This window comes from Varanus komodoensis, unplaced genomic scaffold (genome assembly GCF_004798865.1).
Source record: "Varanus komodoensis strain SLA01 unplaced genomic scaffold, ASM479886v1 scaffold26, whole genome shotgun sequence".
In the NCBI taxonomy this organism is placed as follows: domain Eukaryota; kingdom Metazoa; phylum Chordata; class Lepidosauria; order Squamata; family Varanidae; genus Varanus; species Varanus komodoensis.
The window spans coordinates 1,849,462-1,875,942 of record NW_025335684.1 but is presented as its reverse complement, the minus strand read 5'-3'; the positions used below and the strand labels follow the sequence as shown (position 1 = coordinate 1,875,942).

The following is a 26,481-nucleotide window of genomic DNA, read 5'->3' as shown; positions in this document are numbered from 1 at the left end:
TCCAGGTGGGTGGATCGTCCCCAGAGCCAGGCTTCCTCAGCGAGATGACTCAGCGGAGCACGAGGACGGGGAGGCCCCGGATGAGGGGTGGACAGGAGGACCAGGAACGGCAGCGGGTCCGCCTTTCAGCGTGGGGAGCCCAACGCTCAGGCCTCAGGGCGGCTGGCATGGTTGGGCGACCCGGTGGAAGCAAACAGCAGGCCTGCAGGGACAGGCTGGACGGGATGGCCAAGCCAGCGGATCCGAGGGGCCTGCCTCCACCCAGGGCTGCCCCTTCAGCAACTTCCCCGCCTTTCAAAGCAGCAGCACTGAAGCAGAAGGGAAAGCTCCTTCGGCCCGCACAGCACAGGGCCCTCCGAGCACAGGCTGCCGCAGAGGGACGAGTCAGGCTGTACCCCTACACCCACGCAGCAAGGAGTGGGCCTCACTGAACTGCGTGGGGCTCGCTTGTGCAGAGAGACATGCGGGACCCTGTTGCCAAGCTTGCGGGCACTGGCGTGAAGCCCCCGCTGCCTGTGGCGGAAAAGCAGGGCACGTTTCCAGCCGGAGCCCCACGGGAGGCTGGGCACGGGGCACCTTCTCCAGCCTGCCGTTCAAGGGCCCACATTCAGACCAAGGCAGTCCTGGCCTTGAGGCTTTCTTTGGTCATTAAAGCATCCTTTCAGAAGTGGAGACCCTGCAGCTCTTTGGACCTACAGCTCCCATCACCCCCGCCAGCGTGGCCACTGACTATGCTGGCCGTGGATGGTAGGAGTTGTGGTTCGGCACGCTGGGGTGGATGGTGCTCCTGTTCTTTGCCCTGTAAGCTTCGAAGGATATTTGCAGGCCTGAGCAATCCGCAGGTGAAGCTTTACAACTCAGCACAGTAAAAGGGGAGACATTTCTAAAATGTTCGCCCCGTTACTTGGGCTCAGATGATCGTTACCTCAGCGATGCCCTCTCTCTTTCATGTGTGCACACACAACACACCTCGCTTCCAAGGTTCTCACATGACGGTCTAGCCTAACACGTTCCTTTAGAGGACCTGACTCGTAGAGCCGGGCTCTGTGTTTTTCACTACTGTCCAACAACACAATGTTGGCTTTCCTTGGCAAACAAAGCAGGAAAGTCCCTAGTCCTTAAGGAAGGGCAGATACCACAGAATTGCAAAACTGTTCCTGGCATGGAGAGGTGAGTGTGACACAGGAGAAGCCAGTCGGGACCATGCGAAACCCACTTCTGCTGCAAACTCACCCAACCGGCTTTCTCCAAGCTCAAACCCGCACGAAAAATTATTTGCTCGAAGAAAATGTGGCTGGTGCACTTCCAGGCCCCGTCGACCTGGTGAAGACTGTTATTTCTGCACACAGTCTTGGGCCCGGCAGCAACGGATCAGGAAGCTGTTGCAGGCAGCTGCTCAAGCAGCGCACCAAAGCGTGGCCTGCACAGCCAGAACTGGGAAAGTAAGCCGTGGCTCGCAACTCCAAGCAAACAAGCCCATCATTCTTCAGCGCTCTTGGCGTTTAATCTTCCCTTTGCCAAGCGATCGCCCCTGCCCGCCGGTGTAAGGGACCGCAAGCGAGCACAAGCCACGGTTTGGAAGCTCACTTCCACCCATCGTTGATCATCCCATTTGCCTGAGTTGCAGAGCAGGCTGCGCCAGGTCAGAGTTTGTGTCAAGCTACAGCTAAGCTCCCATTTGGACCGTTTCACAAGAGGGGATTTCAAGCAAGGCCGGTCTGCTTCGGGGGACCCGCAGAGGGACACCCCACTGGCCACCCAGGCCGTTCTGGCCGCCCTGAAAGGGAGTTCCAGCAGATGACATTCTTCGCTGCAGAACCCTTGACACAGGCAATGCTCATGAGCCGGCACCGCCGGTCTTGTTACATGCTCGGTTAATGGACGTGGTTAAGCGCTAACACTAGTTGAGACAGAAACTGAATTACGGATTAGTTGTACTCTAGGGAACGCTGGATACATCCACATTAAAACAAACAAGGGCAGGGAGCTGACAGGGGAAAGGCAGAGGCGACACTGGTCGGGCCGGTCCTCCGCAGCTGCCACCGTGGGCTCATCCATGAGGAAAGCAGTATCCTTTTTCCCAAGCCGGACAAACGCAAGTCCGCAGGAAATGCGGCCTGGGGAGCCTTACATGCTCCGTTTTTTAAGAGCCAATGGGAACCAAATATACTGGGGCTTCTCTGCCACCAAGAAAACCAAAGAGCGCAGACTGAAAGGGTGTCGTGGGAGCTGGAAAACAGCCGAGGGCCTAGGGGGAGAGACGTGGCAGGCCAGAGGCCATCTTCCCCCATCTCGGTGCCTCTGGGCAGCAGAAGAAACAGTCAGCGCACGTCCCCTCGGTATGTCCCCTCGTGCGTATTCCAGGAGAAGAGGGCTGCTTCCCGAGAGCCACAGCGGCGGAAGCTTCTTGAATGCCGGGTCGGGATGACGGCAGGCGGTCCCGCCTCCTGGCTGGCTGGGCTTCACCCCCTAAGCAAGCAAGCCCCAACCTGGTGTCATCCAGGTGTTTTAGACCACGACTCCTGGATTTTGTGGCCACTGGTCACGCTGGCTGGGGGCCGATGGGACTTGAAGTCAGAAACTCTAGGGACACAGAAGCGTGTGGCAGGGAGGAGGCAGGAGCCAAGGCTCCCCCAGTTCAGGTCACCCATGAATGCACCCCGTGTCTCGGCTCACTTCCGGTTCGCGCGCTGACTTGGCCTCCCTTCGCTCCCCGTTTCATGTGACATTCCTTCAGAAGCAGGGGTGCCGCTGAGCCAATTTTGACTTGGGGCTTCGCAGTCTTATGAACCCCTTCACTTCCCTCAGTTAAATTACTGCCTGGGTTCGGACAACACACTAGCCCGGACTGATGGGTTGAGTGAGGGTTATTAAAAATACTGTCTGAACCCAGCTGTGCTAACAGGCCATGGCTTGCTAACCACCCATTTTTTATTGCTGGGTTGTACACTGTGGCTTGTCCACCAAGGTTTCTTATCTCGGTTGGGTTCAGGCAACGTAACCACCCACAGTGCAAGACAAGATACACTCAACCCATACTCAACCTCTGGGGGTGGGCTCTCATGGGGCCTGAACCACGGGCAATGTTTACCATCTGGCTTGCTTCTAAGCCTGCCCTGCTAGAATTTTTGGGGGGGACGGCCTTCCTCCTCGCTACCCAAAGGTCCTGCCCGACGGGCACTGCATTCAGTCGCCACCTCCACCCCACCTGCCAGAACCTTTGCAGTGAGGAAGAGGAAGCACAGTCCAGGATGAGCTGCGCTTCTCACACGCCCGGCTGGGTTGCTCAGTGCCCCAGGACTGGGTGACTGCATTTTAGAAGGGCAAGGAACACACACCTCCCCTCATTCATTAGAGAAGCAGAACTTGTGTTTACCCCGGGGATGGAAAGCGGATACTGCACAGATGTGAAATAAATTGAGACAGTAAAAGGAACGGGAGAGGGTCCATCCTGGTTTTGGAAACAGGTATGCGGATGGACAGGGACGTGTGCGTCCCCCTCCACATCCCGCTGAAGAGCTGTGCCCCACGTCGCCAAGCCTCGGCCAGCCCTGCCTCCCTCACCACGGCCAGGGATCCACCTCCTTGTACTGTCCAATTCGTGGTTGTCCAACAGGTTGAGTGACAGGCAGACAGAGGGTGGTTATGCTATTCCAGGGGGATGAGGGGGAGGACGACAAGGGGGGGGGTCACTCGGCTGGCGAAGTCCTCCTCACCATTCCTTGGGTCATTAGCCACTTGTCTATGGGCTCCATGTCTGAGCTCCCACCTTTACCTCTCCTCTGCGAGTTGAGAACAGAAAGTGCCATTAAGAAACAAGAAACAGTCAGGAATCAAGACAGCGGCAGCAGCGAGGTGACACCGCCCCTCGGGCAAGGGGCGCACACGCGGCCCCCAACTGAGGGCGCTCGGGACAGGTCCCTCCGTCCTGTTCCGCGGACGAGCACCAGGGGTGGCGTTTGCCCGCGGCCGTGAGAATCACCTGCAGGGGGCCAGGCGGAGACGGAGGGCAGAAGCACCGCCAGTCACAGTATGCCAGGGCACCCAGGAGAGCGACATGCTGCATTTGCTGGGCTAATCCATTCCTTTCCCAACCAGCACCACCTCTGTCTTTCGCCCAGTGAGCACAAGGGCACCTGGAAGCACTGCAGGGAGGAGCTGGTTTGCTGGGGGGGGGGGGCACCTTTGGGAAGCAGCACCCCACGGCCTCCCCATATGTCCGCCGGTGGCCCAGGATCCCTTTGCCTGAGGGAGACACTGTTTCAGGCCAAGAAACGGGCTTCTGTGCCAACAGGACGTACCGTGGGAAGCGTCCCTCACACGATGAGCATATATTTTCCCTGCATGCGCACTCCCCCTTTGAACCTGGCGTTAAGGAGGCAACAGTAGCTTATGGCGCAGAAATCAGTAAAGTACCATGCACACAGTAAAAATTACTAGACTGCGAGCGGTGAGATCAGAGACAAAACTACAAGCTCAGCAATACGGTTCCTGAAAACCAGGTACAGCCTCATGAGGGAGAAAAACCCTCTCCAGAGTCCCCCACCCTGTTCCCAAGGCCTGACTCTGCTTTGCTTCCGAGCTCCCACAAGATCTGGGATATCCTGGGAAACAGGGAAAGACTTCCAAGGCAGGCAGAACCCAAGCTGTCCAGGACCTGCAATCCGCACATGGCTACTCAAAAGGAAATCCCACTTAATCATGAGGCTTACTCTCAGGAAGATGGGTAGAGGACTGCAGCCTAAATGTAAGAATTCGACACACAGGCCAAATGCAGCTGAGATGATACAGAAGAAGCTACCACACGCTTCCCTCTTCAAGCTCCACCAGCATCTTCACGGCATTTGTAAGCCTGTTTCAATTACTTTGGGCATGATGATTTTTGGAAACAAGAGGAAATGCTTCTTCTTATACCCACTTCCAAAACAACATGCGACTTAAACTTCCTGTTGCATTCTAAAGAATGCCTATCATGAAAGCCGTTTTGCCCTTCCTATTTTTAGTTGTCGAATTGTGCAATAAACACAGCGTGGCCACGGGCAATTAAGAAAGGGCCACTCGACGCAGCTGCCAACAGCCTCCGGGTTGTGCCAAAGAGCAAAACGCTCCAGTGACATCTCACAGGTGAGCAAAGTCTGAAGAGCAGCACACCTGCCCACACCTTGACCCCTCCGAGAAACTCAGGCAGCCCCTTTGAACTGACAACATTCTCGGGCTGAGAACAGCGGTGTGGACAGGAGAAGCACAAAGAGCTCAGGGGCCGCAGAGGAGGGATTCAATTCAGAAAAGACAGCGGGGACTCCAGGGTCTTTCAGCTTGGCCTTGCCAGCCAAACCCATCCATCCTGGGACGCAGCTCTGGCCCTGCTTTCCCTCCACCACGGTCCTTCGCCAGCTTTCCTTTCTGTCCCCGCCCCCCACAAAAAAATCCCTCCTAAGGCTTCATTACTGGCAATCGGAGCCTTAAGCTAACATAGGCTGGCCTTTGGGGTACATGGGTCATACCCCCCTCTGCTTTTGCTCCCCAGCACCATGGGAACAGAGCCCTGGAAAGTTCTTGGAAGCTAAATCCAGAGAGATTTGAGGCTGGTATCCTAACACGATGCAAACCATTCCCCAGCAACTTCCCCAGGTATTCGGACAGCCCGCCCCTTGCGCCCCCTGCTGCGGGGCGATCAGCCCTACCCGGTTTGCCTGGCCAAAGAACGCTACTGATGCGTCGTGTGGTCAAAGCTCAGAGCAGGGTGGTGACTGGTGCTGAGACACGACTTGGGAGACGGGGATTCGAATCCTCAGTCAACTGGGAGACCTTGGGCCAGTGACAGTCCCGCAGCCAAGCCGACTCGGCAGGTGGTTGCGGGATAAAGTGCGGGGGAGCCCCCAAGCGGTCCGGGGAGGGGCGCCTTGTGCTCCCCGGAGGAAAGGCAGGACAGAACGGTGACGGCAGAAGACTGAGGCAAACGGGCGTTCAAGGCTGCGTCCGAGTGCCTGGCCAGAACACTCTTGGAAGAGCCCAAGCTGGAAAAGCTGGAATTGGGTTGCTGTATTTCTGGACTGCCCGTTCACTGAGATGGCCCATTAGCCGAGCAAGAGGGCCCAGAGCGTGCTGAACTCCTCGGGGACGGGCTGGTGAACACGGGAGGGTTCCCCCGCTTCTCTCCCCATCCCCCTTTCGTTGTATGCCGTGTCTTTTGAACTGCATGCCAGAGCGGAGGAAGCACCCCGCTGACGCCGCTCTGGGAGCCTCTCTGGCTGAGCAGCTGGACAAAACTGCTCCAAGCACATAAGCAGAATTCGCAGGGGAGACTGAGGAGGACGCGGCCTTCATCGCTTCCCTTGGGGTGCCCCTCTCAAGGAAGGGGACCCCTCCCGCACAGCGGCCCACACCGGCTCCCCACTGATCATGCCGTCAAGGGAGGGCATCAGGCAGGCTCCTCGAGCTCCCCCCACCCCAGCTTCTTCTGCTAGGCCAAAGGAAACACCCCTCCACGGCCGGTGGCTCGCTGCGCCTCTACCCACTCCGGGCCACCGCTCCGGCTTCTCCCGCCTCACACAGAAGCTGCGTTCCCCACGGATTGTTCCCCGCCCCTTCCCTCACCCGCCGTGCAGCACGACTTATGGACTTATGACTCCCCGGGGAAGGAAGGCTACGCAGATAAGGGAAGCCTGTAATGGTGGGGGAAGGCGGTGGGGGCGGGGAGGGGAGGGGAGGGAAGGGAAAGGGCAGGGATGTCGGCTCTCTTGCACCCTCAAGAGGACGAAATGCAAAGCCAGAGGGAGGGACTGGGGAACCCACACGCTGCGCTGCTTTCAAAAGCGAACGGGGTGGGAGTTCCAAGAAAAGAAGGGATTTCTCCCCCAAAGGGGAAGAAACTTCCTCTGCCAGGACAAAAGGCGCCTTCATGCGCGAGCTTCCATTCAGCTCCTCGGAAGGAGGCACGCTCGGAAAGTCGCCTACACCCTCGGAGTTACGATTTCGGCATTTCTCCAGAGGTCGCTAACTTACACACTTGATTTCGGATGCAGTTGGCATCCGGACTGCCGCTAAGACAGAGCCCTGGGACGGCAAGCCCTTGGCACTCCTGCAGAAGCGCCACCTAAACACGTTGCTCAGCTCTTCCAGAGATCTGCTTTATGGGTTGGATCCCGGACCCTTTCTGGGAAAGCGAGGCTTCGCCGCGCGGAATGGTGACCCCTGCGCTCTCAGCAAGCCAGGGCACGCTGGGGACGCAGCCGCCAGCACCCAGCGAACCCGAAGGCCGGGCATCTCCTCTGGCGTGCGACTCAACAGAGCAGAGCAGCCGCTTACCCCTCCCGAGTTGTGTTTCCGAACATCCAGGGCGGACGCCAGCCCTCTCACCGCCTGGGGGTCCTCGTACGTCACACTGGGGCAGAGGAGAGAAGATGAGCGTCGTGAATCGGCCAGGCAGCGGCAAATGCCAGCGCGGAGGCACCCGGGCAGCCTGCCCAGCCAGGCAGCCTCAAGGTGTCTGGGGCTCTGGCTCCCTTCCCAGGCAGGCCAGGATGCCGCCTGGGGAAGCCAGGGCGGGGGAGAGGCTGCCCGGTGACAAGGTGAGCGCGTCAGACTGGCAACCTGTGAGATCCGGGCTCGGGCCCCACTTGGCCGCGAAGCTCTCCGGGGGGCTTTGGGCAGCCACAGGCTCTCAGCCCGGACTACATCGCAGGGTTGTGGGCTGAGGATGGAGGATAAGCGAGCTACCTCGGGCTCCTCTCAAAAGGAAAAAAGGTGGGATAAGATGCAATTTGTTGTTAAATTGCATTAGGACCCCCATTTCTCCCTCTTGCAAGGAACCCAGGCAGCTGACAAAGTTCTCCGCCTCTCCATTTGATCCCCACAACAACCACCGCATGAGGGAGGGGAGGCTGAGAGTCCGTGGGCCCCTGAGCCTGGGTCTCCCAAGTCAGGCCAGCCGTCTTCCCCCCCCACAACCCCCCCCCCCCCAGCTCCCTCGTGTGGTGTGACTTGCACGCCGTCTCCTTGGCAGGATTTCCATTCTGAAACAGAGGTTAGCAAACGCTTGAAGTACAATACACGAGCTAGTAAAGGGCTTAATTTATGGATATTAAAATGCGCGTGCTTGCCGTGGGGAGTGGGGCCACACGCAAGTGCTTCCTCGGCTCCCCCCGCCACACACGCACGACGGTTATCCATCTCCCGCGGTCTGCCTTGCGCTGGCGCAGGGAGCTTGACCTTTAATGCGCAACATCCCCACACAATACAGGCGGGGGGGTGAGGGTCTGAAGGGACCCACGAATCAGCCGCTGGGCGGAGCTAAAGGCCTGGAGACGAGAGCTCCGTGCTGCTGCGCCCAAACCTCTCCGGAGATCCAGGGAGGCCCTCGTTCACTCGGCGAGTCTCCGGGGACCCTGCATTGCTCTATTTCAACTGCCTAAGAGGGGGCAGCAGTGGACTAACCAGGCCTTCCAAAGCGATGGGTCGCCGGAGGCAAGGCGCTCCGTACGTTCCGCAAGGAAAAGCAGAAGCCCACAGAGGAGATCCCCTGGCACTGTGCGCCGAAATGCCGGAATCGCCACCCAACGTACGTCCCCCGGCCTTTCATCCCTAGCAAGGGCCGGAACAGGGCGAGGCTTGAGTCCAACGCGATGCAGCTGGGGATTTTGAGAGGCGTCCCCCACCCAGCGTATTCGGCCAGAGAGGCACCAAGGCAGCCGAGGGGCAGCAGGAAGGGAAAGCCTCACGGGACGTCTCCCGGCCCTTGGGATGAGTGGAAGAGGGACGACTGGACGGCTTCACGCCCTGGCCACAGGTCTCCGCAGAAAGACCGGGATGAAAGCGACACAGGAGAGCCCTGGCAGTATCCCTCTCAGTGGCGCTGGCTCGGACCCAGGGCCACCTGCGTGGGAGAACTGACGGGCCGCCGCAGGCCGCAGGAAGCCAGGCGGAAGCAGGGGAAGGAGGCGGCCTCGCTCTGCTCCAGGCCCCGCCAATAAGAGCTGCCACGTTCCACCAGGGAATGGCCTGGTGGAACACGGCCGTCCCCCTTATGGCCGTCCCCCTTTCAGAGGCCACATAATCGATCCGGGGTTTGGACCCTTGGCCCAGACGGGCTGCTGGCCGGGAGACTCAAACGCTCAGCCCAAGCCCGCCACACAGCCTGCTTGCCCGACGTACGTCTTGCGCTGATCCGCCAACGAGCTGCCTCTCGTCTGCGCGAACATGTCGAAGTCATCGCGGGGGTTGGCGGGCTGGAGGGAGCTGAGGGTCCCACTCACGTTGTTTGTGCCCAGATCTGGACAGGTACAGGGAAAGGAAAGTCTGCCGACAGGAACACAGCACCGTGTATCCCCCTTTGGGGCATCCCCCCCGATTCCAAAGGGTGAAATAAATGCCCAAGGACAGATTGCTTTAAGCTGAAACAGGGTGTTTCTTCACCTCATCCCTCTTGCTTTGGTCCTCTGGCTGCAGAAAGAGGTTCTGCTCCAGGACACAGAAGGGTGGATTGTGGTGGCCACAAATCTGCTTGCACAGACTCCCCACAAGGGAAAGGCATGGGGGGCACTTAATCTCTCCTCTGCCACCCACTTTGCTCCTCCAACTCGCCCTCCTTGTGTCTATGCAGAGCTCGAGTTCCACAATTTGCAAAGAAAACAGAGATCTGGCTCATCTCTGAGCCCATTGGGAGAAAGTGCATGCGGGGGCGGGGGGTGCTTGGAAGAGTGTGCGTCTCTCCTGTTTGAAAACAGACCCTGTACCTGAGGATGGAAAAAGACCCTTGCATTCAAGAGCAAGAGCAAGGCAAGGCAAGTGCTGAGGTGGAAGATGGAGGACAAGTAAACACGGCTTGTTCTTCCATCGCTAGACATGGCCCGTCTCCTAAGCTGAATTATAACACCGAATGTATTTGCGTGCCAAAGGCCTCTGGAATAAGCCTTAACAGCAAACATGCCTCGATACAGCCCCACGAGCTTCTTCAGAAACTCTGACAGCTCCAAAGGCTGGCACTGTGGACTAGCCTCATACCACGCCCATCCGCAATGCCCACTTGCTCTTCAGCAAGAGGAGGAGACACAGCAGCAGCAGACGACGATGACGGCGGCACACTCACCTAGCCCGGCGAGTTGGGAGGACAGCGTAGCGGCCGGGGTGGTGCTTCCAACCATGGGGCTGACCACTGCCGGGGAGCCAGGGCCCAAATCTATCAAGTTGTCTTCACTCACCTCGCCCAGGACCTGTCGGGCCACGCAGGATAGCAGGCGCTGTCACACAAGCTCGGAGCCTCCGGTCAACAGAGAACGTGACCACAAACCAAGGGGCTCCCTACAGAGCCCCAGAGGAAACACGTGCTCCTCCCTCAACACCCAGTATGGGATCTGACATCTAGAATTTCTAGTCCTCATGATATAGGCAAGATGCTGCGGAACATGCGCCACTGCCAGCAAAGCCTTGGGAGGCAGGGCCGGCAAGGGCAGCTGTCCTCAGCTTAGTATGCTCGAAGTTTCAGCTAGAGAGACGGAGCGACTTCCTAGCGGTGAGAACTCTGGGGCTGTACGACGGAGAGCCTGGGGAGGTGGGTGGGGCTCTTCGCGAAAGACACTGATGCAGTCGGTCACTTGCCATGATGCCCGCAGCAACTGGAGGACTGATGACCTCCAGGGTCACTCACACTCTCATTTTTAGAACTGAACTTTTATTTATTGACCGCTAGCGTTGTACACACCTTGAGGGAGCTCCTGCCCTGAAAGGCAGCCAAGGAACAGCATGAACAATGGTCTGAGCACAGCCAGCAAGCGGACGGCAGCCCGTCTGATTTACCACGTAGGAAAGCAACTGATTTAAGCCCCCCAGGGTTCTCCACCAATCCTGCCCAGTGCTGGGGAGCAGCGTATTGCAGCCACGCTCCAGAGGACGGAGGCCCGGCGGGAGAACTTACCCCGTTGCTCGCACTCTGTGCAGAGCGGCCCAGCCTGTAGCGTTCAAACCTGTGGCAGACAAAAAGCGGGGGGGGGGTCACAGAGACGGCACGTGGTGACCCCAAAACAGGGGCGCCCTCAGGTAGGATCGGTCTCCAGCCCCCAGCGTGGGTGCCTGGTGCATGCTGCCGGCTGGAGTCCAACATGGCTGGAAAAAACGCGGGAGGGGAAGGCTGAGCCTGAGGCCGACCCACCTCCAGCTCTGAGGCCCCATCGGCATGGCAGCGTCCCCAGCACACCACTCTTAACACGCAACGAGGACTTGCAATAAGCCAACGGCCACAGGAGGTTCTCTGAAGGGCCCCCTAACCTACGGAGTAATTCCTACACTCATGCGCGCCGGGAAAATTCGCTTCTGCTCCGGCAGCTCATTGGGACGACAGCTGAGCAACCGGGGCCTTGCCTTGACGCCGAACCAAGACCAAGCATGCAGCCGGCTGAGCTATTATCCGTGCCGCTGCCCAGCGCATTTACAAGACTCCACGCCGTGGTACCTTCTATTTGTAATCTTCCCCAGGAGACGTCCCGGCCACAAATAATCATTTAACGGCAGAGCTGACCAGCCGTTCATGAGCCTTCTCGACTTGGCCGTCACCAGCTACATGGTTTAAAAATCCCACTTTGTTCTGCAATCCCTCCAGGAAAATCTGCTGCACTGAGCGGAGGGGAAAGCTAGGCGCCAGGGAGGAACGACCGGAGGCGCAGGGCTGAGAGGTTTGCAGGGCAAAGCGCGCTACCTCTCGTATCTGAGGAAGACGTTGTTCAAGTCATCGTTCACGTGGAGCAGCTCTTCCGTCACCTCCTCATTCGACACCCGGGAGATGAGCTCAACGACCCTCTGCTGCATGGAGCGGCAGGTGCGGTTCAGCTCCTGGAGGAAGGAAGGACCAGGCCGTGACGCGCGCAGAAAGCGCCCGTGGCTCGCACCACGGGGACGCCGGCTGCCTTCTCGGCAAAGGCTGAGCCAGCGCAGCCCAGCTGAGGGCCCGCCCAGGCTGCGCAGCACCCGCTGGGCTCTGGCAACACCACACGGCACGACCGGGGTGTACGGACCAAAGCGGACCTTATTCTACGGAGATCTGTCCCCTGCCTCGTGCCGTATGTAGCCAGGGGGAAAGGCAGTGGGGTCGACTGCTAGGTGGCTGCATGACTCTGTGTACCGTGCCCTGATGACAAGGCCTGAGCTGCTCCACAAGGTATCTACAGCAGGGCTATAGGGCAAAGCGAGAGGCAGTCCCTGCCACACTTCAGTGCCCTCAAACGCCACCAAAGAGGTTTACATCAACAGATGATGGACAGATATAGTGCTTCTGTGCATGTGTATGAAAAACATGATGCCCAGCGTGTTATGGAGCACACAAACCATCAGAGCTGGGCTGCTTGCACGTCCAGCTATTACGCAGCCCTAAAAGGCTCACATCCAGCCTGCAAATGAACAAGATTTGATCTCTGCAGTTTTCAGAAAGCCACTTTCCCTCCATATTTCCTTAGAGTTATTTTTTCAGGAGCCTGCAGCCTGGAAAGGAGGGCTGCACGGCCCCCGATCTCCTGAGGTTGCCCACGTCTGACGTTCAGCCAGGGCGGTGCAGAGTCTATATCAAGTCAGGATGCAGCTCTGTGCAGAGAGGTCCCTTCATGTCCACCGGTCAATTCTTGTTCTATATGGACCAGAAGGGAGGAGCACGTGGATCAGCACAAGCGCAGCCCCTCAGACACACTCGTTCGCATGCCGTCTCCTCTGGTCAAACAGATCTTGCAGGTTTTTGCACCAAAAGCAAGGCGTGAGGTCGTGTACTCACACCGGGGGAAGTGAAAACACTTTTGCATGACCAGCACCTTCCGCTATGGAAGTGATATGGATAAGAGTCAGCAAAGCCAGGGCAGGAGGGAAAAGGAGCAGAAGCGCCCCGCGTCACGAGCTGGGAACAGCGGAGTTCAAGGGACTTACCTGCAGTAACTCAAGGTCCGAGGGATCCTCCTGTCCTGGGACCATTTCTGTGAGCATCTCAGACATCACCTTCGTGTTCCCACGGACGACATCCAACTCGCTGCGCAGCCGGGCGATCTATCAGGGTGGGGAGGGGTGCGTTTCAAACAATACTCATGGATTGCTCAAAGACCTTTCTAAGCAGTGGACCTCCCCCTCCAACCGGCTCCCCAAAAATCTTTGCACGGAGGATAAAATTGCGTTCCTTGCAATGGCTGTTGTAAAAGGTAAGTTTTCAAGAGGTATCGAAGCCCCAGCAGGGCCGGCAGCTGCCTGGTTTGGGGAGGTGGGCACTGCAGCAGGAGGCCCCTGTCACGAAAGGGTCTCTTCTGGGCCATGAGGGACCAGACCTCCAAAATCTTGAGCATCGCCAGGAGGCGCTCAGCCAATGAAGGGGCCAGCGGGGAACTGGGCGATCTCTGAAGCATCCTTCTCCTGAGGAGTTCAGCGCTTCGCAAGCGTGTACCAAGCCGTGCCCGAGCCCCGCGGCCTCGGGCGGCAAACACGATGCCAGCAGCACAGGTGCGACCTGCTGCTACCAACTTCGCCTCTGGAAGAAGCCGGAAGCCGAGCAGCCCCGTTTGGCCCTGCGCAGGCGAATACCTGCTCCGTATTTGCTGTGATGGGGCCAGTCATGTTCAGGGCCGGGGCCTGCGGAGTCACAAAGGCCGTTGGAGAAGGAGCCGAGTACGAGCCGGAGCTCATCCTTTGCTGCGACTGGGACCTGGGCATGTTGGCCGCGGGATCGACCTCGGGGACGCTCTGGAAGGGACCAAACGCAGGCATGCTCAGAGGAGACACCGCGCCCCGGCAGCCCCCCGTGCTCCCCAGCTGGCCCTGCCCTCTTCCCCCAGCCACTGGCCTTTCGGCGTTTCCCAGCTTTCGTTCAGTTCCTCCCCAGTCATGGCCCCCAAGAGCTTCCCCAGAAGAGAAGCGGACCTCTCAAGTTCAGGGGGTTCAACACCCCCAGCGCAGGCCAAGGTGCGCAGCGAGACACAGGGCGTGTGATCACTAGCCCCCCCCGCCCCTCTGCCGGCCCCTAGTATCCAGTGGTAGGCGACCTGGGACCATGAAGGACCTGCTTAGCAGTCCCAAGCAGCAGAAGTGGGGGGGTTTCTCCTCCATTAGGTGGGCCACCCCTTTCTAAACGCACCGAAGGTGCTGGCTCCACACACACCTGTCCTACTTCGCTTCAAGATCACGGGAGTTTGTAGCATGGCCAGACGCTTTGGGATTTTGCTCCTCGGACAAACTGAGAAAAATGGCTTTCCCTTGTTTCCATCCAAACACACGCCTCATTTCTGTCCCTTTTAAAATTCATTCCCTAACTCAGAGAGGCTCGCGAGAGTCAGTAAGTCCTTCCTTCTTCCCCTCCTTTAACACCAGGGCAGGGTGGTCAGAAATCTGAGCTCCAGGGGTTTCGGACTTCAACTCCCAGCATTCCCAAGCGGTGGACATGCCGGGAGAGATCCCAAGGAACGGGAGTCGCAAACGGCTGCTGCTCTGCCTCCACCCGCCTCCGCGCTGACACAGATGCCGTGGCCTACTTACCCTCTGCGGCGTGTGGATTGGAGACAGCGCATCCAGATCAGCCATGGGGAATTCAACACCTTTCCTTTTGAGTTCTTCATAAATGTGCACCACCCCAGTCAGGTCGGGGCTGCTCCGGAACGCGTCCGCCCAGGCCTGCAAAGCAGACAGGCAGGGGATGACGGGGCTGCCGCGCAGCCGGGTTTCCTTCCGTCGTGAGAGGGGGCTCTGTGGAGGCTGGTTCTGGGTGGGCGCAGCGTGGCTCCGGCTCCGGCTGGGATCCACAAGCAAAGCCCCAAGCAGGCCAGCCTTCCCCAACTGGGGCTCCCTCCAGCCCTCAGTGGCAGGCGATCACAGCCTGGAGCGCCACTCTGCGAGCCTCGTGCCAGAAAGCTCTCCTGGAGGCCACTGGCCACAGCCAGAGCGGGACTGCAGGCTGGCGGAGGAGGAATGAAATGTCTGAACAGAGGCCAAGAAACGTCCACCCTCCACTGCCCCTCTGCACCCAGCACAGACAAGTAGAGGGCAGCCGGGTGGACGGCAGGAGGGCAGACGGACAGGCACCCTCTGTTCTCCCTCCGGCCTGTCAGGCCCCGGGCATTCTTGCGGCTACTCGCATCTGAAGCTGAACAATGTTCATCCGAAAGCCTCCATTACACACCGCCCTCTCTTCTGGCCCTTTGAGTCAAACGGCAACCCTCGATTTGGCAAATGGAGACGATCTTGAAGACTACCTGGTAGCCCCTGGAAAGCGGCATGCACGGTGTTTCTGCTGTTTATTTATTTATGCAATTTATTTACTTCTCATTCTAATAACCCCAAAGCAACAGGCAACCGCCAAACGAAATAGGATTGCACAGTGTCAACAAACAGGAGAAGAGCAGCACGGATAAACAGCTTAGACGATGCAATGAAACAAAAATATCGCCAGTGCCGCGGCGAAGCAGAGGGTCGGCACTGCAGCAGGGGAGCTGCTGTAAGGGAAGAAGGGTGGCAGGAACCTGCCCAAGAGGCAGGGGCCATGGCACCAAAAACCCACTTAAAAAGCAGTCATTAACAGCCCTGCATGCATCTAGCTCAGACACGTGGGCAAACAGCAACTCCCAGAACAATGGGCCTAAACGAGAGAAAGAAATTTAAAGAACCAGCCCCACAAGCGAAAACCACAAAGCAGGTGACATTTCTGCCATCTCAAACAAGTTCCACCGACAGATTCCCCCTCAGTGCTCACTTGAAAGCTATTCCAGCGACCCTGGAAGCCAAAATTCCGACCGCCTCATTCTCACAAAAGCAGCAACGGTAGAGTTAGTCAATCCACTTTCTCTCCTGCACCACCTGCCCCTCTCTCCCACCCTTCTCTCTCTCTCTCTCTCTCTCTCACACACACACAAAGTAAAACAAATTTAAAGGACAGGAAATAACAATCGCAATCAAAAGTTTACATGATCAAACTCACTTCTGCCCAAGAGGCGTACAAAGCAAGCCTTGCCGTGCATCTTCCACAGCCGGAGCTGAATGCACCTTTTCTTGTGTGCTAACGGCTCCATCTCCCAATAATGTTATTAAGTGCATTGATCCTGAATTGCAAAGGAGTTTTGGCCAATCCCACTGGAGTGGAAGCAGTCTGAGCTCTGCCTGGCAAGATTCTTGTGGGATCTAAAGAGATCCACATCCCAGGAAACTTCCTTTGTGGGAACAGAAGCATCTCTGTTGCGGAACTGACCCCTGCTTCTCGCAAAACACCCAGGCATTTGTTCTTAGCAAAAGAGAGGCCACAAAACCCCACTTGCACAGAACAGCAATTTAGACTTTGAGAGAGGCCACTCCGGCAGAGGGCTGATTTCTATTTAGCCGCTTCGCGGGAGAAGCGGCAGCGCGGTGACACTGTCCAAAAGGCCCTCATGTGGAGGCCGGGGTGGAGAATGGGCGCCGAACTGAAAGCTTTGCAACAGACCTGAATCAGCGCCAGAACCTTGTCCTGGACGATGGTGGGAGGGTTGCTCTTGGGAGAGAGGATCTTCACCAACACGCCATCGATGAAGTCACGGTTCGCCACGAGGACGTGGAAGCGGTGGCCACAATTCTTCACACAGGTCTCCAGCACCTGCGCCCAGAAAACACAAACACACGAGCGCATCACCGGTGGAGCGAAAAAGACGGCGCGTGCACACAGAGCACTCACCCACGCTGTGCGCTGCGGGACCCCTGGCCGCTGCGTCGTGGTATCAGTGCAGCGGTGCCACCACACCCCCGTCTGCTGATTACCAACAATCCAGACAAGGGAGCAACTGGCTGGTTGCTGGGCTGTCAGCTCTAAGCGGTTTAAGCCACGGGCTGCCAGAGCTTGTTCTCGCTTCTCACCGTTAGAGCCAGCATCACCTCTCTGTAGTTCTTGTTTCCATTCAGCCTCTTCTTCAGGGCTCGGATGGCATCCTTGGGCCTGGTGGGGAGAACAAAGGAAAAGGATTTCGTTTAAGAGGCAGGAAAAGGTTCTACATGCCTCATTATACGGGTGACCGGCAGCAACTCCCTGGGGTTTCAGGCAGGTGAGTCCTACCTGCTGAGACCGGCCCCGGGGGCTTTGGCAGGCGCCTGTGCGCTCTATAACCCCGAGCACCAGCATCCCCCTAATGAACGGAGACGCCCACCTGGCCATGCAGCCACAAGAGCACCTCTCCACCGCACAGTGCGAGCGCGTGCGCAGACACACACATACCCTTCTTCTGTCTCGTTGATGATGTCACATATTTCCATGTTAAGCGTCCAGTCTTCACTCTGCAGGGAGCCGTCTGTGGCCTTCTCTGAAAAAAGGAAAGAGAAAGAAAGAATCAGAGGCAGGCGGAAGAAGAATGGCAAAATCTACTGAGTTGTCACATCTTTACTCGCACAAGGCGAAGCTCACCAAGAGCGCGCAAGTTTCAAGGATGCTGCTGTGCCAGGCAACGCGCAACAGGAAGGGGGACTGGAGCGAGGGGAGCTGCATGCTTGGCATCGTGTGCTCAGGGGAACAGGCGCTCCTCCACCCCGAGGGCTGAATGCCATCTTGGAGAAGCCCTCGGAGCCACATTCCAGCCGTGGCGATAACGGGGCTAAAGGCAAAAGGCGCCCCTGCCAACCCCATCACGGCACTTTAGCTCCAAGAACCTACTGCCAGGTAGGAGAACCCGGACAGGCTTGATCCTGGGCCTGAGGTTCTAAGGAGTGGACGCAGTGGGGCACCAAGGGTCACCGGGCACAAGAAAACAGCTCTTCCATCTGGAAGATACAATGTCCAGCCATGAAGCGGGTTTTACTAAAGGGACAGCTGTGAGTTAACGCCCTCCCAAGCAGCAATGTTCTGTCTTCCCAAGCCAATTTCAACGTGGTTCACAGAGTATTCTCAAGAACACACTGAACCGAGAACGCGGAGGCTGGGAACGATGTGCCAGCCATGACCCAGCAGGCAAGACACGTTCAATGCAAGCGGGATTAACCAGGGTGTACAGTGGAAGTCTAGCAAGCATAACAAATACAGGTGGGACCCAACAAACTACATGGACTGGGCCCCCGTCTCCTTTTGATTCAGAAGGGGAAGAAGAGGTGGAGTCGGAATTCACAGCTGGAATGCCAGGGCCAACGGACCCAGGGATAAGCTCGGTGGTTGCTCAGAACCAGACAGTTCTGAGTTCAGTGGGAAATTCGAGCAAGCAAGCTGAGAGGTGCGGAGTCGGACTTGCAGAGAAGCAGCGGTTGTAACCTGAAATTGCGACCTTGACATGCTACGAGGCCCAAGCAAGTGGGAAGATGACAGTGGAGGCTGTGTTATGATAAACAAAGAACCGCTTGGACGAGGAGTGACTTTTGTACGCATTTATGAACCACTTCAAATTTAAAAAAAAAAGTTTTTCAGAAGATAAAGGAGAAGACAGCAATTTAAAGAAGCAGAAATTGTAACCAGAGATTTTAATGGGGGTGCGCAACCCAAGATTAGGTAGATCTTCCCTTAATCAGGTAGCTCACTTCCTGAAGTATTTGACTAGGGCTGGGTAAGTCCCGCTTGAAAGTCCCGCTTGGTTAGGAAGCTCTGGGCCAGTCACTGACACGCAGCCTAACAACACCGCACCCTGCCTCACACGGTTGTTAAAAGCATACAATGGAGCTTGGCGGGCTGCTCTAGGTTGCCCTGGACTCCTTGAAAGCGGAAAACCCAGGGCAGATATGTGATATATATGTTTCTACCGCAAAAGTCAATTTTAGGAACAATTCTTACAAAGCTGGCCACACTGACAGAAATGGCAATATCCGAGAAGGGAAATGCACAAGCGTTTTACTGGACAATCCTACAAGCAGATGCCACATTTCCTGCCAGGTTGTGCTGCACATACATTTCTCCCTTCGCCGGAGCACATGGTTCCTCCCTGGAGAAGCATCTTCCACCTCTTGAGGAGCAAAGGGGCAGCTCTCACAAAGCACAGGAGTCCCCCGCTCGAGAAACTTAACTTTGCAGGCCAAACCCTTGACACCAGCCCTGGAGGCATCGGAATATCAGCTGGCAAGGCTTTCAGAGGTATGATTGGGAAAAATCACGCCCAATTGCACGGAAATTGTCACGTGGGCAACTTCAAGTGAATGCTGCTGACCACTGATAAGGGCCTTCGCACCATTGTTCAGCCGGCTCCCTCCTTTTCAGAAATCCTACAAGGTCCTTCCTGTTCCCAATCTTGCTAGAACTGGAACTTGTCCCTGCTGGTTGGGTATGTAGAGGTGGCGATTATATAATAAATTAAGCACTTTCTAATTTTATAGAATTTGTATTGCTTTTGATGGTGAGACACTGCAAGCATCTGTGTTATTCAGAGGGGTACGAAATATTATAAAAACAAATGACTCGCACACTTCAGCTCTTCTCAAAGGTTTCTCTGCAAGGGTTGTGCAGGCCTCACTTTCACCTAAAGCCACTGCGTACTTCCAATTAATTTTTTATGTGAACCAGCGCCATTTCCTGGCAGAGACAGAACAACGCTGATGGGCTTACAGCTATATGTACGTAATAATTTGCATGAGGAGGGCCATCGGGTCTTGGCTGCAGGGATCTGAACTGAGAACAATGCAGCATGCTGAAATGGAACCGTTCTCTCTATTTTACAGCATAAAAAGGATAAAAAACTGCCATCAATGAATGCAACTGGCAAATAATGGCATCTTGCACGCTCAGCTGGGCCGAGCCATGGAAACACTGGACAAGCGAAGCACTGCGAAGCAAGGCAGGCTTTAGCCAAGGCTTTGCTCCAGAGAGAGACACCTGGCGATCGGCGGGGAGGGACTCCTTTCTCTGAAGTCTCCTGCCTAAACACTTCCACTCCCCCAGCCGCCTGGAATGAGGATGCCGTTCTTATAAGGTGCAACTCTTCTTCTACGGCTCTTTGTGCCTCTGGCCCTGGAAATGACCCTTCAACGTGTTTCATGGAAGTCTCTGAAAATGCCATTGATCCAGCGAGCTCACGGTGGACCAGCTGGACGCATTGGCTGCCTGCAGCTCATGAAGAGCGAAAGTGGGGGCATATTTGCAGTTGTTTGCCTGCTGCAAGGAAAGCGGAGCTGGAGGATGACATTCCACGAACGTCTAAGACTCCGGTCTTAACAACAATGGATCCAAACTAAGACTGAGCACTTGCTTCATCTGAGTCACTAAGTTTTATGTGACGCAATGACCGAAGTGACGGTTCTGAACATTCTTCAGAGGTCATGCTGGTTGGATTGTCCTGGCCTCCCCCTTTGGCTACCAGACTGAAACACCTTTGGTCCCGTAGGAGAAAGGCAGGATCACCAGCATGACACAAGAAACCGGCCTGTCCGAACCTGACTTCCTCCAGATGTATTGGACCATGATTTCCATCAACCCCAGTGGCATGCCATGTCTGGGGATGATGGGAACTGCAGCCCAACACATCTGGAGGGGACTGGGTTGGAAGGAGGCTGCAATAAACACACGGGGTCAACGCGTGCCTGCACCGTCCCCAGTGGCCGGGCAGCTCCCAGCTGGAGCGTGTCAGAGGGACAGCGCAAGCCACACATCCAGCAGGAGACACTTCCAGGAGCCTCTCGGAAGGATTTGGTGCAGCAACTGACTGCAGGAAGGATGGATGCGAAGCGTCTGTAAAGGCAAAATTCCTTTATGTGCCGCTTCAAAATGTATCAACCTGTTTGACCCCAGATCTTATCCTCTTTTACACTTATATTTTTTAAGTGGGAGGGTGCAGAACGAAGAGGGATGACTCGCCTTCCATAGTGTCACAGCATTCCTTTCAAACACGCTGAAGAAGGGGAAACACATAATTTGAATGCGGTCACAGCAAAGCAGATGACAAACAAGAGGATGAAATTATAGGTTCAGAGATCAAGGCCAAAATAATCTTTCACTTCCAGGTTCCTGTTAGAAATAGACATGGGTTTATATTTCTCTTCCTAATCACATCCTGCCTGAGTTACGATGGCCACAGGAAGCCTACCTGCTAACTCCATCTTTAAGGCTCTGCTGCCAGTTTGACAGCTGTTTACAAGCTGTGCGTGTTCCACTCCAAAGACAGAGCAGCAATACAGTTTGTGGATTTGGTCAGAACCATTACAGTTGAATAGAGAAGTCTGTGACAATGCAGTGCTTTCTAAACTGTGATTCTAGAAACTCTGGAGTTTTTTGAAATATCAGTTACTGTCCTTTTTCCCATCAGGAAGCACCCATAGACTGGCAGGGCCCAAGACAAAGTCTTTTCAGTGGTGGCTCCTCTGAAACTCAATTCCCAGGAATGACATGCCAGGATCAGTGTTTAATGAGAATGCTGAAGACATTCCAGCCTGCCTTTGAAAGGATTTTAAGCTGCTCCTTTTAATTAATGGCTTTGAAGTTGCAAGTTGCTGTCATTATGGGTGGGTATTTATGTTGTTAAGAACACTGCAGGCATTTCAAAATGTTTTTCTATAAGCTGCCTTATGTACCTTGCAAGCCATAAGCAAGAGGCTGCGCGTCAGTTGCACAACGCCTGCTTTACAAGCACAAGGTTCCAGCTTCAATCTCAACATCTCCAAGCAGGGCTGGGAAAGAATCTTGCCTGGAACCCCAGAGAGCCACTGCCAGCCCTGCCTCAGCCCTGGGTCAGACTGGGTATGAGACAGCCTGCAACGCTCTGAAAGGCAGGCCAGAAATCCGATTTTTTAAAAAGCTCATCAGGGGCTCCTCTGAATGAGACAATCATGACAACATGACTCGGGAGATGACTTGCACAATCACTGCTGTGAAATGGCACAGCTGGGCACCATCTGCGACACGCAGCTGTAAGCGAAAACGTGGCAGGCTCTGGGGCAGAGGAGGGCAGATGCAAAGCCTCCAAGGCCTAGCAGTTTTTGGAAGTGCCTACACCTGAGGTTCTCCGGATGTTTTAGCCTACTGCTCCACTGACTCTGCTGGTTAGCTCTGGTAGGAGCTGCAGACCCCATCCCTGGAGGACTAACATTGCCCCTGGGGAACCACAGCCAGGTGCCAAATAATGCTTTTGAGACATGCACACTCCCCCCCCCCCCCGGAATTAAGGGGCAGGAGGCATCTCAACATCTGCCCAGTGCATACGTTATTTTCAACACCAAAAGCAAGGCTGCAATTCTTACAAAAATCCATTCCATGTTTTCTCCCTGCAAGCTTTCTTAATTAGAGCAGCCTAATTTAGAAAGAAGCAGGGAAAAGCCTTTTAGCTGCTGCTGCTGTTGCTAAACCGCTGGGAGCCGGAAACCCTCGTGGACCTGGAACAAATCATCCAGAGTACATCCTAATCTACTTTCGGCCTGCTTTGCTGCAGGACATGCTTGTACTTCACACGGGTTTACAGAGACCTGCCAGCTCTGGCCGGCCACCCAGAACCAGCACCGTGCTTCCCTGCCACACGGAGGAGCTCCCGAGGACCGTTCCATGTGGAAAGGCTTCGTGGAAGGCGGAGAGTTTTATTTACTTAATTTCGAGCCTGCATACTTTACTTTTCTCTAAGCTTGGCACTCTGCAGAGATTGTTTTGTTCTCTGCTCATAACCAAAGAGGCCCTGAGATGTTCAGCTGAGTACAGAATTCCCTGCACCTTGTAACAGTTCCTGCACTGTCAGAAGACTCCTCGCAGCCATGAGAATCTCTCTGCTGAAATAAACAGACACTGAGACTCTTATTCAAGGCCAGCACGACAGCCAAACCATGAACATCATTTCTCCAACTCTCCCTGTGGTCCTTCCTTGCCCCATGCTGGACACCGGGCTTCCTGCTGCACAATGGCTGCCCAAAGCCTGGCAAACAGAGGAAGAGGCACACCTCAGGAACAGCCCCCCCCCCCCCAGTCAAAATTCAGCTGCAGAGCACCTCCACCATATTAATGACAGAACCAAGAGATGCATGCATGAGAAATGTGGCTGATTCTTCTGGTGCAGAAGAAAGGGAACGCACGAGGGGACAAGCCAGCCTTCTCGAGCCAGGCACCCTCCGGATGCGCTGCTTATCTGGGCCTGATGGGAGCTGCATTCCAACACCCCTAAAGGGTGTCAAGGTGGGGAAAGGCTGATAAAGATGAGCAAAGCAGCTCCCATCTTTAGGCTCCTGGGAACTACAGAAGCTGGTAGGGACCCATCCTGCTGAAAAACAGGGGCTGCTGCCTCCTTACCCTCTTTTTAATCAAGACGCACGCCCCTTTCCGATAAGCAAGGGCCAACACAGGCCTCACTGTGTTCTGCCCTTGCTCTCCAGTCCGCACCAGCACCCCCTCCCAGTTGTGCCCCTGCATACACAACTCTGCACACACCCCTCTCTCCCCCTGTAGCCCCTAGCCTTGCTTCCATCTCCAAGTTCTGTCCACCCCCGCCTTTCCCTTGCCCACCCCAACACTGTGCGCCACAGGGTGGCTCAGGGGTGCTGAGGGACAGCCGGCACCTTTGACCAGACTGTTATCCCAGCCCATCATCCGCAGCCACCCTGCTGCAGCGCTCTCCCCGAGCACGCAGCAGCTGCCGCCTTGCATCCGACGAAGGTCCACGTGGGCTCTGCCCAGCTCAGCATCCTCCATGCGTTTCCCCTCTTTCCCAGCAGCCACAGCCTTGCAGAGTCATGCGCTAGGCTGGCCCATGTAGTCCAGCATCCTGTCTGCAGGAATAGCCGGCCGGATACTTCCAGGAAATCCACAACCCTTCCCTGCTGTTTGCTTTGCAGTTCTAGAAATCGAATGTAAATCACCCAAAGAAAGATGAAAGAACGAACGGACAATGAACCAGAGGTATGCAGGTCTCCAAATATACCAAGGTCCAGAGTGACTAGAAGCCATTAGCCAGCAAGGCGACCCACCACGGTCTGCTGAGTCCTCTGGTGCTTGAAAGGAACCTCTCCATTACTAGTACTCGCCCCACCTTATGACAGCACCTGCAAGTTACGTTATTTATTATAGGGAGCTCTGTTACCTTTTCTGGCAAAGGGAGGTCAAGCATACTTTGCAAACCGATGTCACCAGGTTCTCACATTTTGACGGAAGCCTTCTGTAAGGCAATCACAGTTTTCCACTCTTACTTAGTCATTGCTTTTCAAAGCCCCGAAAACCATGACCTTTGCCTTCATCAGGAAGTGTGCTCACGACACACCCTTTTGTGAGGCAAATGCCCAAGAGGCTGTTTCTGAGATGATGGGGAACAAGAACTGCACACCCCAAACCCCTGTCAGGTTCACCCCATTCCCAGGTTGGCTCCATGCCAGAGGTCCTGCTACCAGATTTGTCTCTCACATCTAACACTCAGGGCTCCCTATTTCTTCTCCACCAAACCCACAGCCAGGCCCTGCCTCCCCTCTTCCTTAAACTGTGCCTCCTGCCGCCCATAACTTCAACATTTTGGGGGCAAAGAACAAGACCTGCTTGTAACATCACTATTCCCACCCCAATTATTACTCCCTATTATCTCACTATTACACAAGGAGGAAAGTTAGTATCCTCTAGACGTTTGGGACTTACAGCTCCCACCAATCTCCACCAGTAATCAAGGATAATGGGGCTTGGAATCCATCACATCAGCAGGGCACCAGGCTGGGGAAGGTTGCAGATCATTTGCTCTCTGCTACATTCATTTCCTCAACAACATGACTCCTTAACTTTTTTTTAAACCGTGCACGCAAGAAAGGAGGTGCTACTTCAGACTGCTCTCCCGTATCCACTTAGCTGACAGTAAAGCCCTTTGAACTGACTGATACTTGCTTGTGAGTAGCTATGCCTAGGACTGCACTGTAAGTTACAGATCTCCTAAAAAAACCCTAAGTCATGCTGTGATCTGTTTACAACCATTCAAAACAAGCCTCAACAGTGGGAGGGAACAGAATGACAAGCTATGCATGGCATGCCACAAGTTCCGGATGGGGCACATTAATTTACATGGAGACGCAGAAGGCAAACCCTCCATTTCAAACATATATACCTCAGGGGAAGAGGAGTGCTGAACTCCAGAAACTCCTGATTACAACATTTTGACAAGACATCCGCAAAGGCAAAACAAACACAGGGCCAAAATCTAGAAATGAGGGACTGCTATCACGTAACCACCAGTCCATATGCAGCACTGTATAATCCAGCCTTCCCCAGCCAAGCACCATCCAGGATGTGCTGGGTTGCAACTCATACTGGTCCTGACTGGGTAGGGAGGGACCTGCAGTCCAACACCAGCGGAGGGAGCAAAGCTAGGGAAAGCTGCCGTTATCGGTGAAGCAACTCCAGCTGGCCGGCGAAGCAACCAGTTGGAACAGGCTGGCATCCCCAGAAAGAAAACCGGATGGCACAACCCCATGGAGGTGGAGGTTGGCTCCGGCTCCCGCTCAGACAAACCCCGCGGATTCGTCTTCCGTCAAAGCCGCAGGGCCCCGAAATGCGACAGGTGAGGCCTCCACCCTGCGGAAGCTAAGCAGGCCCGGCCGGCCAGAGCTTGCGGGGGGGGGGACCCCTGGGCGCCGCAGGGAGCCCCCTTGAGTTCCACAACAGGAGGAAGGTTAATTTATATCGCTCATTTATATTATTTTATGGAAGTTTATTTATGGATGTGAGCCGCCCAGAGGCTTCGGCGAATGGGGCGGCACAGAAGTCCCCTAAATAAATAAATAAATAAATAAATAAAAGGTGGGATACCATATAACCGACCGACCGACCGAGGCGGTCCATCGCAACAGATCTAAGCCCTGGCCGGCGCGGCGACCGCCTCGGCTTCGGCAGAGCCGCACGTCCGTCCACCTTTGCATTTCGGCGCCAGGCCAAGCCCGTGCTCCAGGCTCGGCCCTCCGGCGCTGCGCGAGGGGGCTGCGCTCACTGCCGCCCGGGGGCTGGTGCGGCGGGACGGAGGAGCGGCTCGCGACGCGGCCTGCGCAAGTGTCTCGAGGACATCGCTTCTCCGAGGAGGCGGCGGGGATGCCCGAAGGCGCCCCGGCCGGGCCCTCGACTGGGACCCAAGGCGAGCCGGGGCGGAGAGGGCGGCGCTCCCCCGCTGGGGCCGAGCGGCGCCCCGCTGCCCCCCCTCCGCCCCCGGGTGCCCCGCGCTCACCGAGGCTCTGCCCCACCGGGGTGCTGAACGGGTTCCCCAGCAGGAACTCCATCTTGGTCCGCTGACAGCCCGCCTCCCGCCCGGCCTCGCCGCCGCCGCCGGCGCGTCTCCTATCTCGGCCACCGTCGCCCCGCCTCCTGCTCCTCACCGACAGCGGCGCGAGCCAACCGGAACGCAGTCCGTCCCCCAGCGTCTCTGGGGGCGCTTGCTCACTGGCCGTCGTGCGTGGCAATCGCGGCCGCGCCAGGCTGCCCCACCTCCTCTCTGACGGGCGTCGGAGCGCAGGAGGGAGGGGAGGAGGGCAAGGCGGCCTGAGCCCGCCTCCCGAGCCGAGCGATTGGATAAGGCCTCAACCAGACCCTGCCGCCGATGGGATAATACTTGCAGAGCGTTCGGAGAAGGCGTGTGCCGAGGAACCAATCCAGGTGAGGAACGGCTGTTTATGCGA

The 26,481-nt window shown here is 56.1% G+C and overlaps 1 protein-coding gene across 3 annotated transcripts in view; it reads right to left on the bottom strand.

Moving 5' to 3' along the window:
* Positions 1–26,127, bottom strand: part of TOM1L2 (target of myb1 like 2 membrane trafficking protein) — a 34,472-nt gene extending 8,345 nt beyond the window's left edge. For 2 of the 3 annotated variants that reach the window (XM_044433416.1, XM_044433418.1), the window contains exons 1-12: positions 26,034–26,127; positions 17,186–17,270; positions 16,831–16,909; positions 16,424–16,573; positions 14,491–14,625; positions 13,543–13,701; positions 12,901–13,017; positions 11,690–11,823; positions 10,913–10,961; positions 10,088–10,211; positions 9,154–9,271; positions 7,309–7,384 (exon numbers count right to left, since the gene is read on the bottom strand). In XM_044433416.1, the coding sequence (XP_044289351.1) occupies positions 7,309–7,384; positions 9,154–9,271; positions 10,088–10,211; positions 10,913–10,961; positions 11,690–11,823; positions 12,901–13,017; positions 13,543–13,701; positions 14,491–14,625; positions 16,424–16,573; positions 16,831–16,909; positions 17,186–17,270; positions 26,034–26,085 (1,278 nt within the window). In that variant the 5' untranslated portion in view covers positions 26,086–26,127. Of the gene's footprint in view, positions 1–3,716; positions 3,783–7,308; positions 7,385–9,153; positions 9,272–10,087; positions 10,212–10,912; positions 10,962–11,689; positions 11,824–12,900; positions 13,018–13,542; positions 13,702–14,490; positions 14,626–16,423; positions 16,574–16,830; positions 16,910–17,185; positions 17,271–26,033 lie in introns of all 3 variants that reach the window. The other variant, XM_044433415.1, reaches the window with a different exon arrangement.
* Between the last annotated feature and the right edge of the window lie 354 nt (positions 26,128–26,481).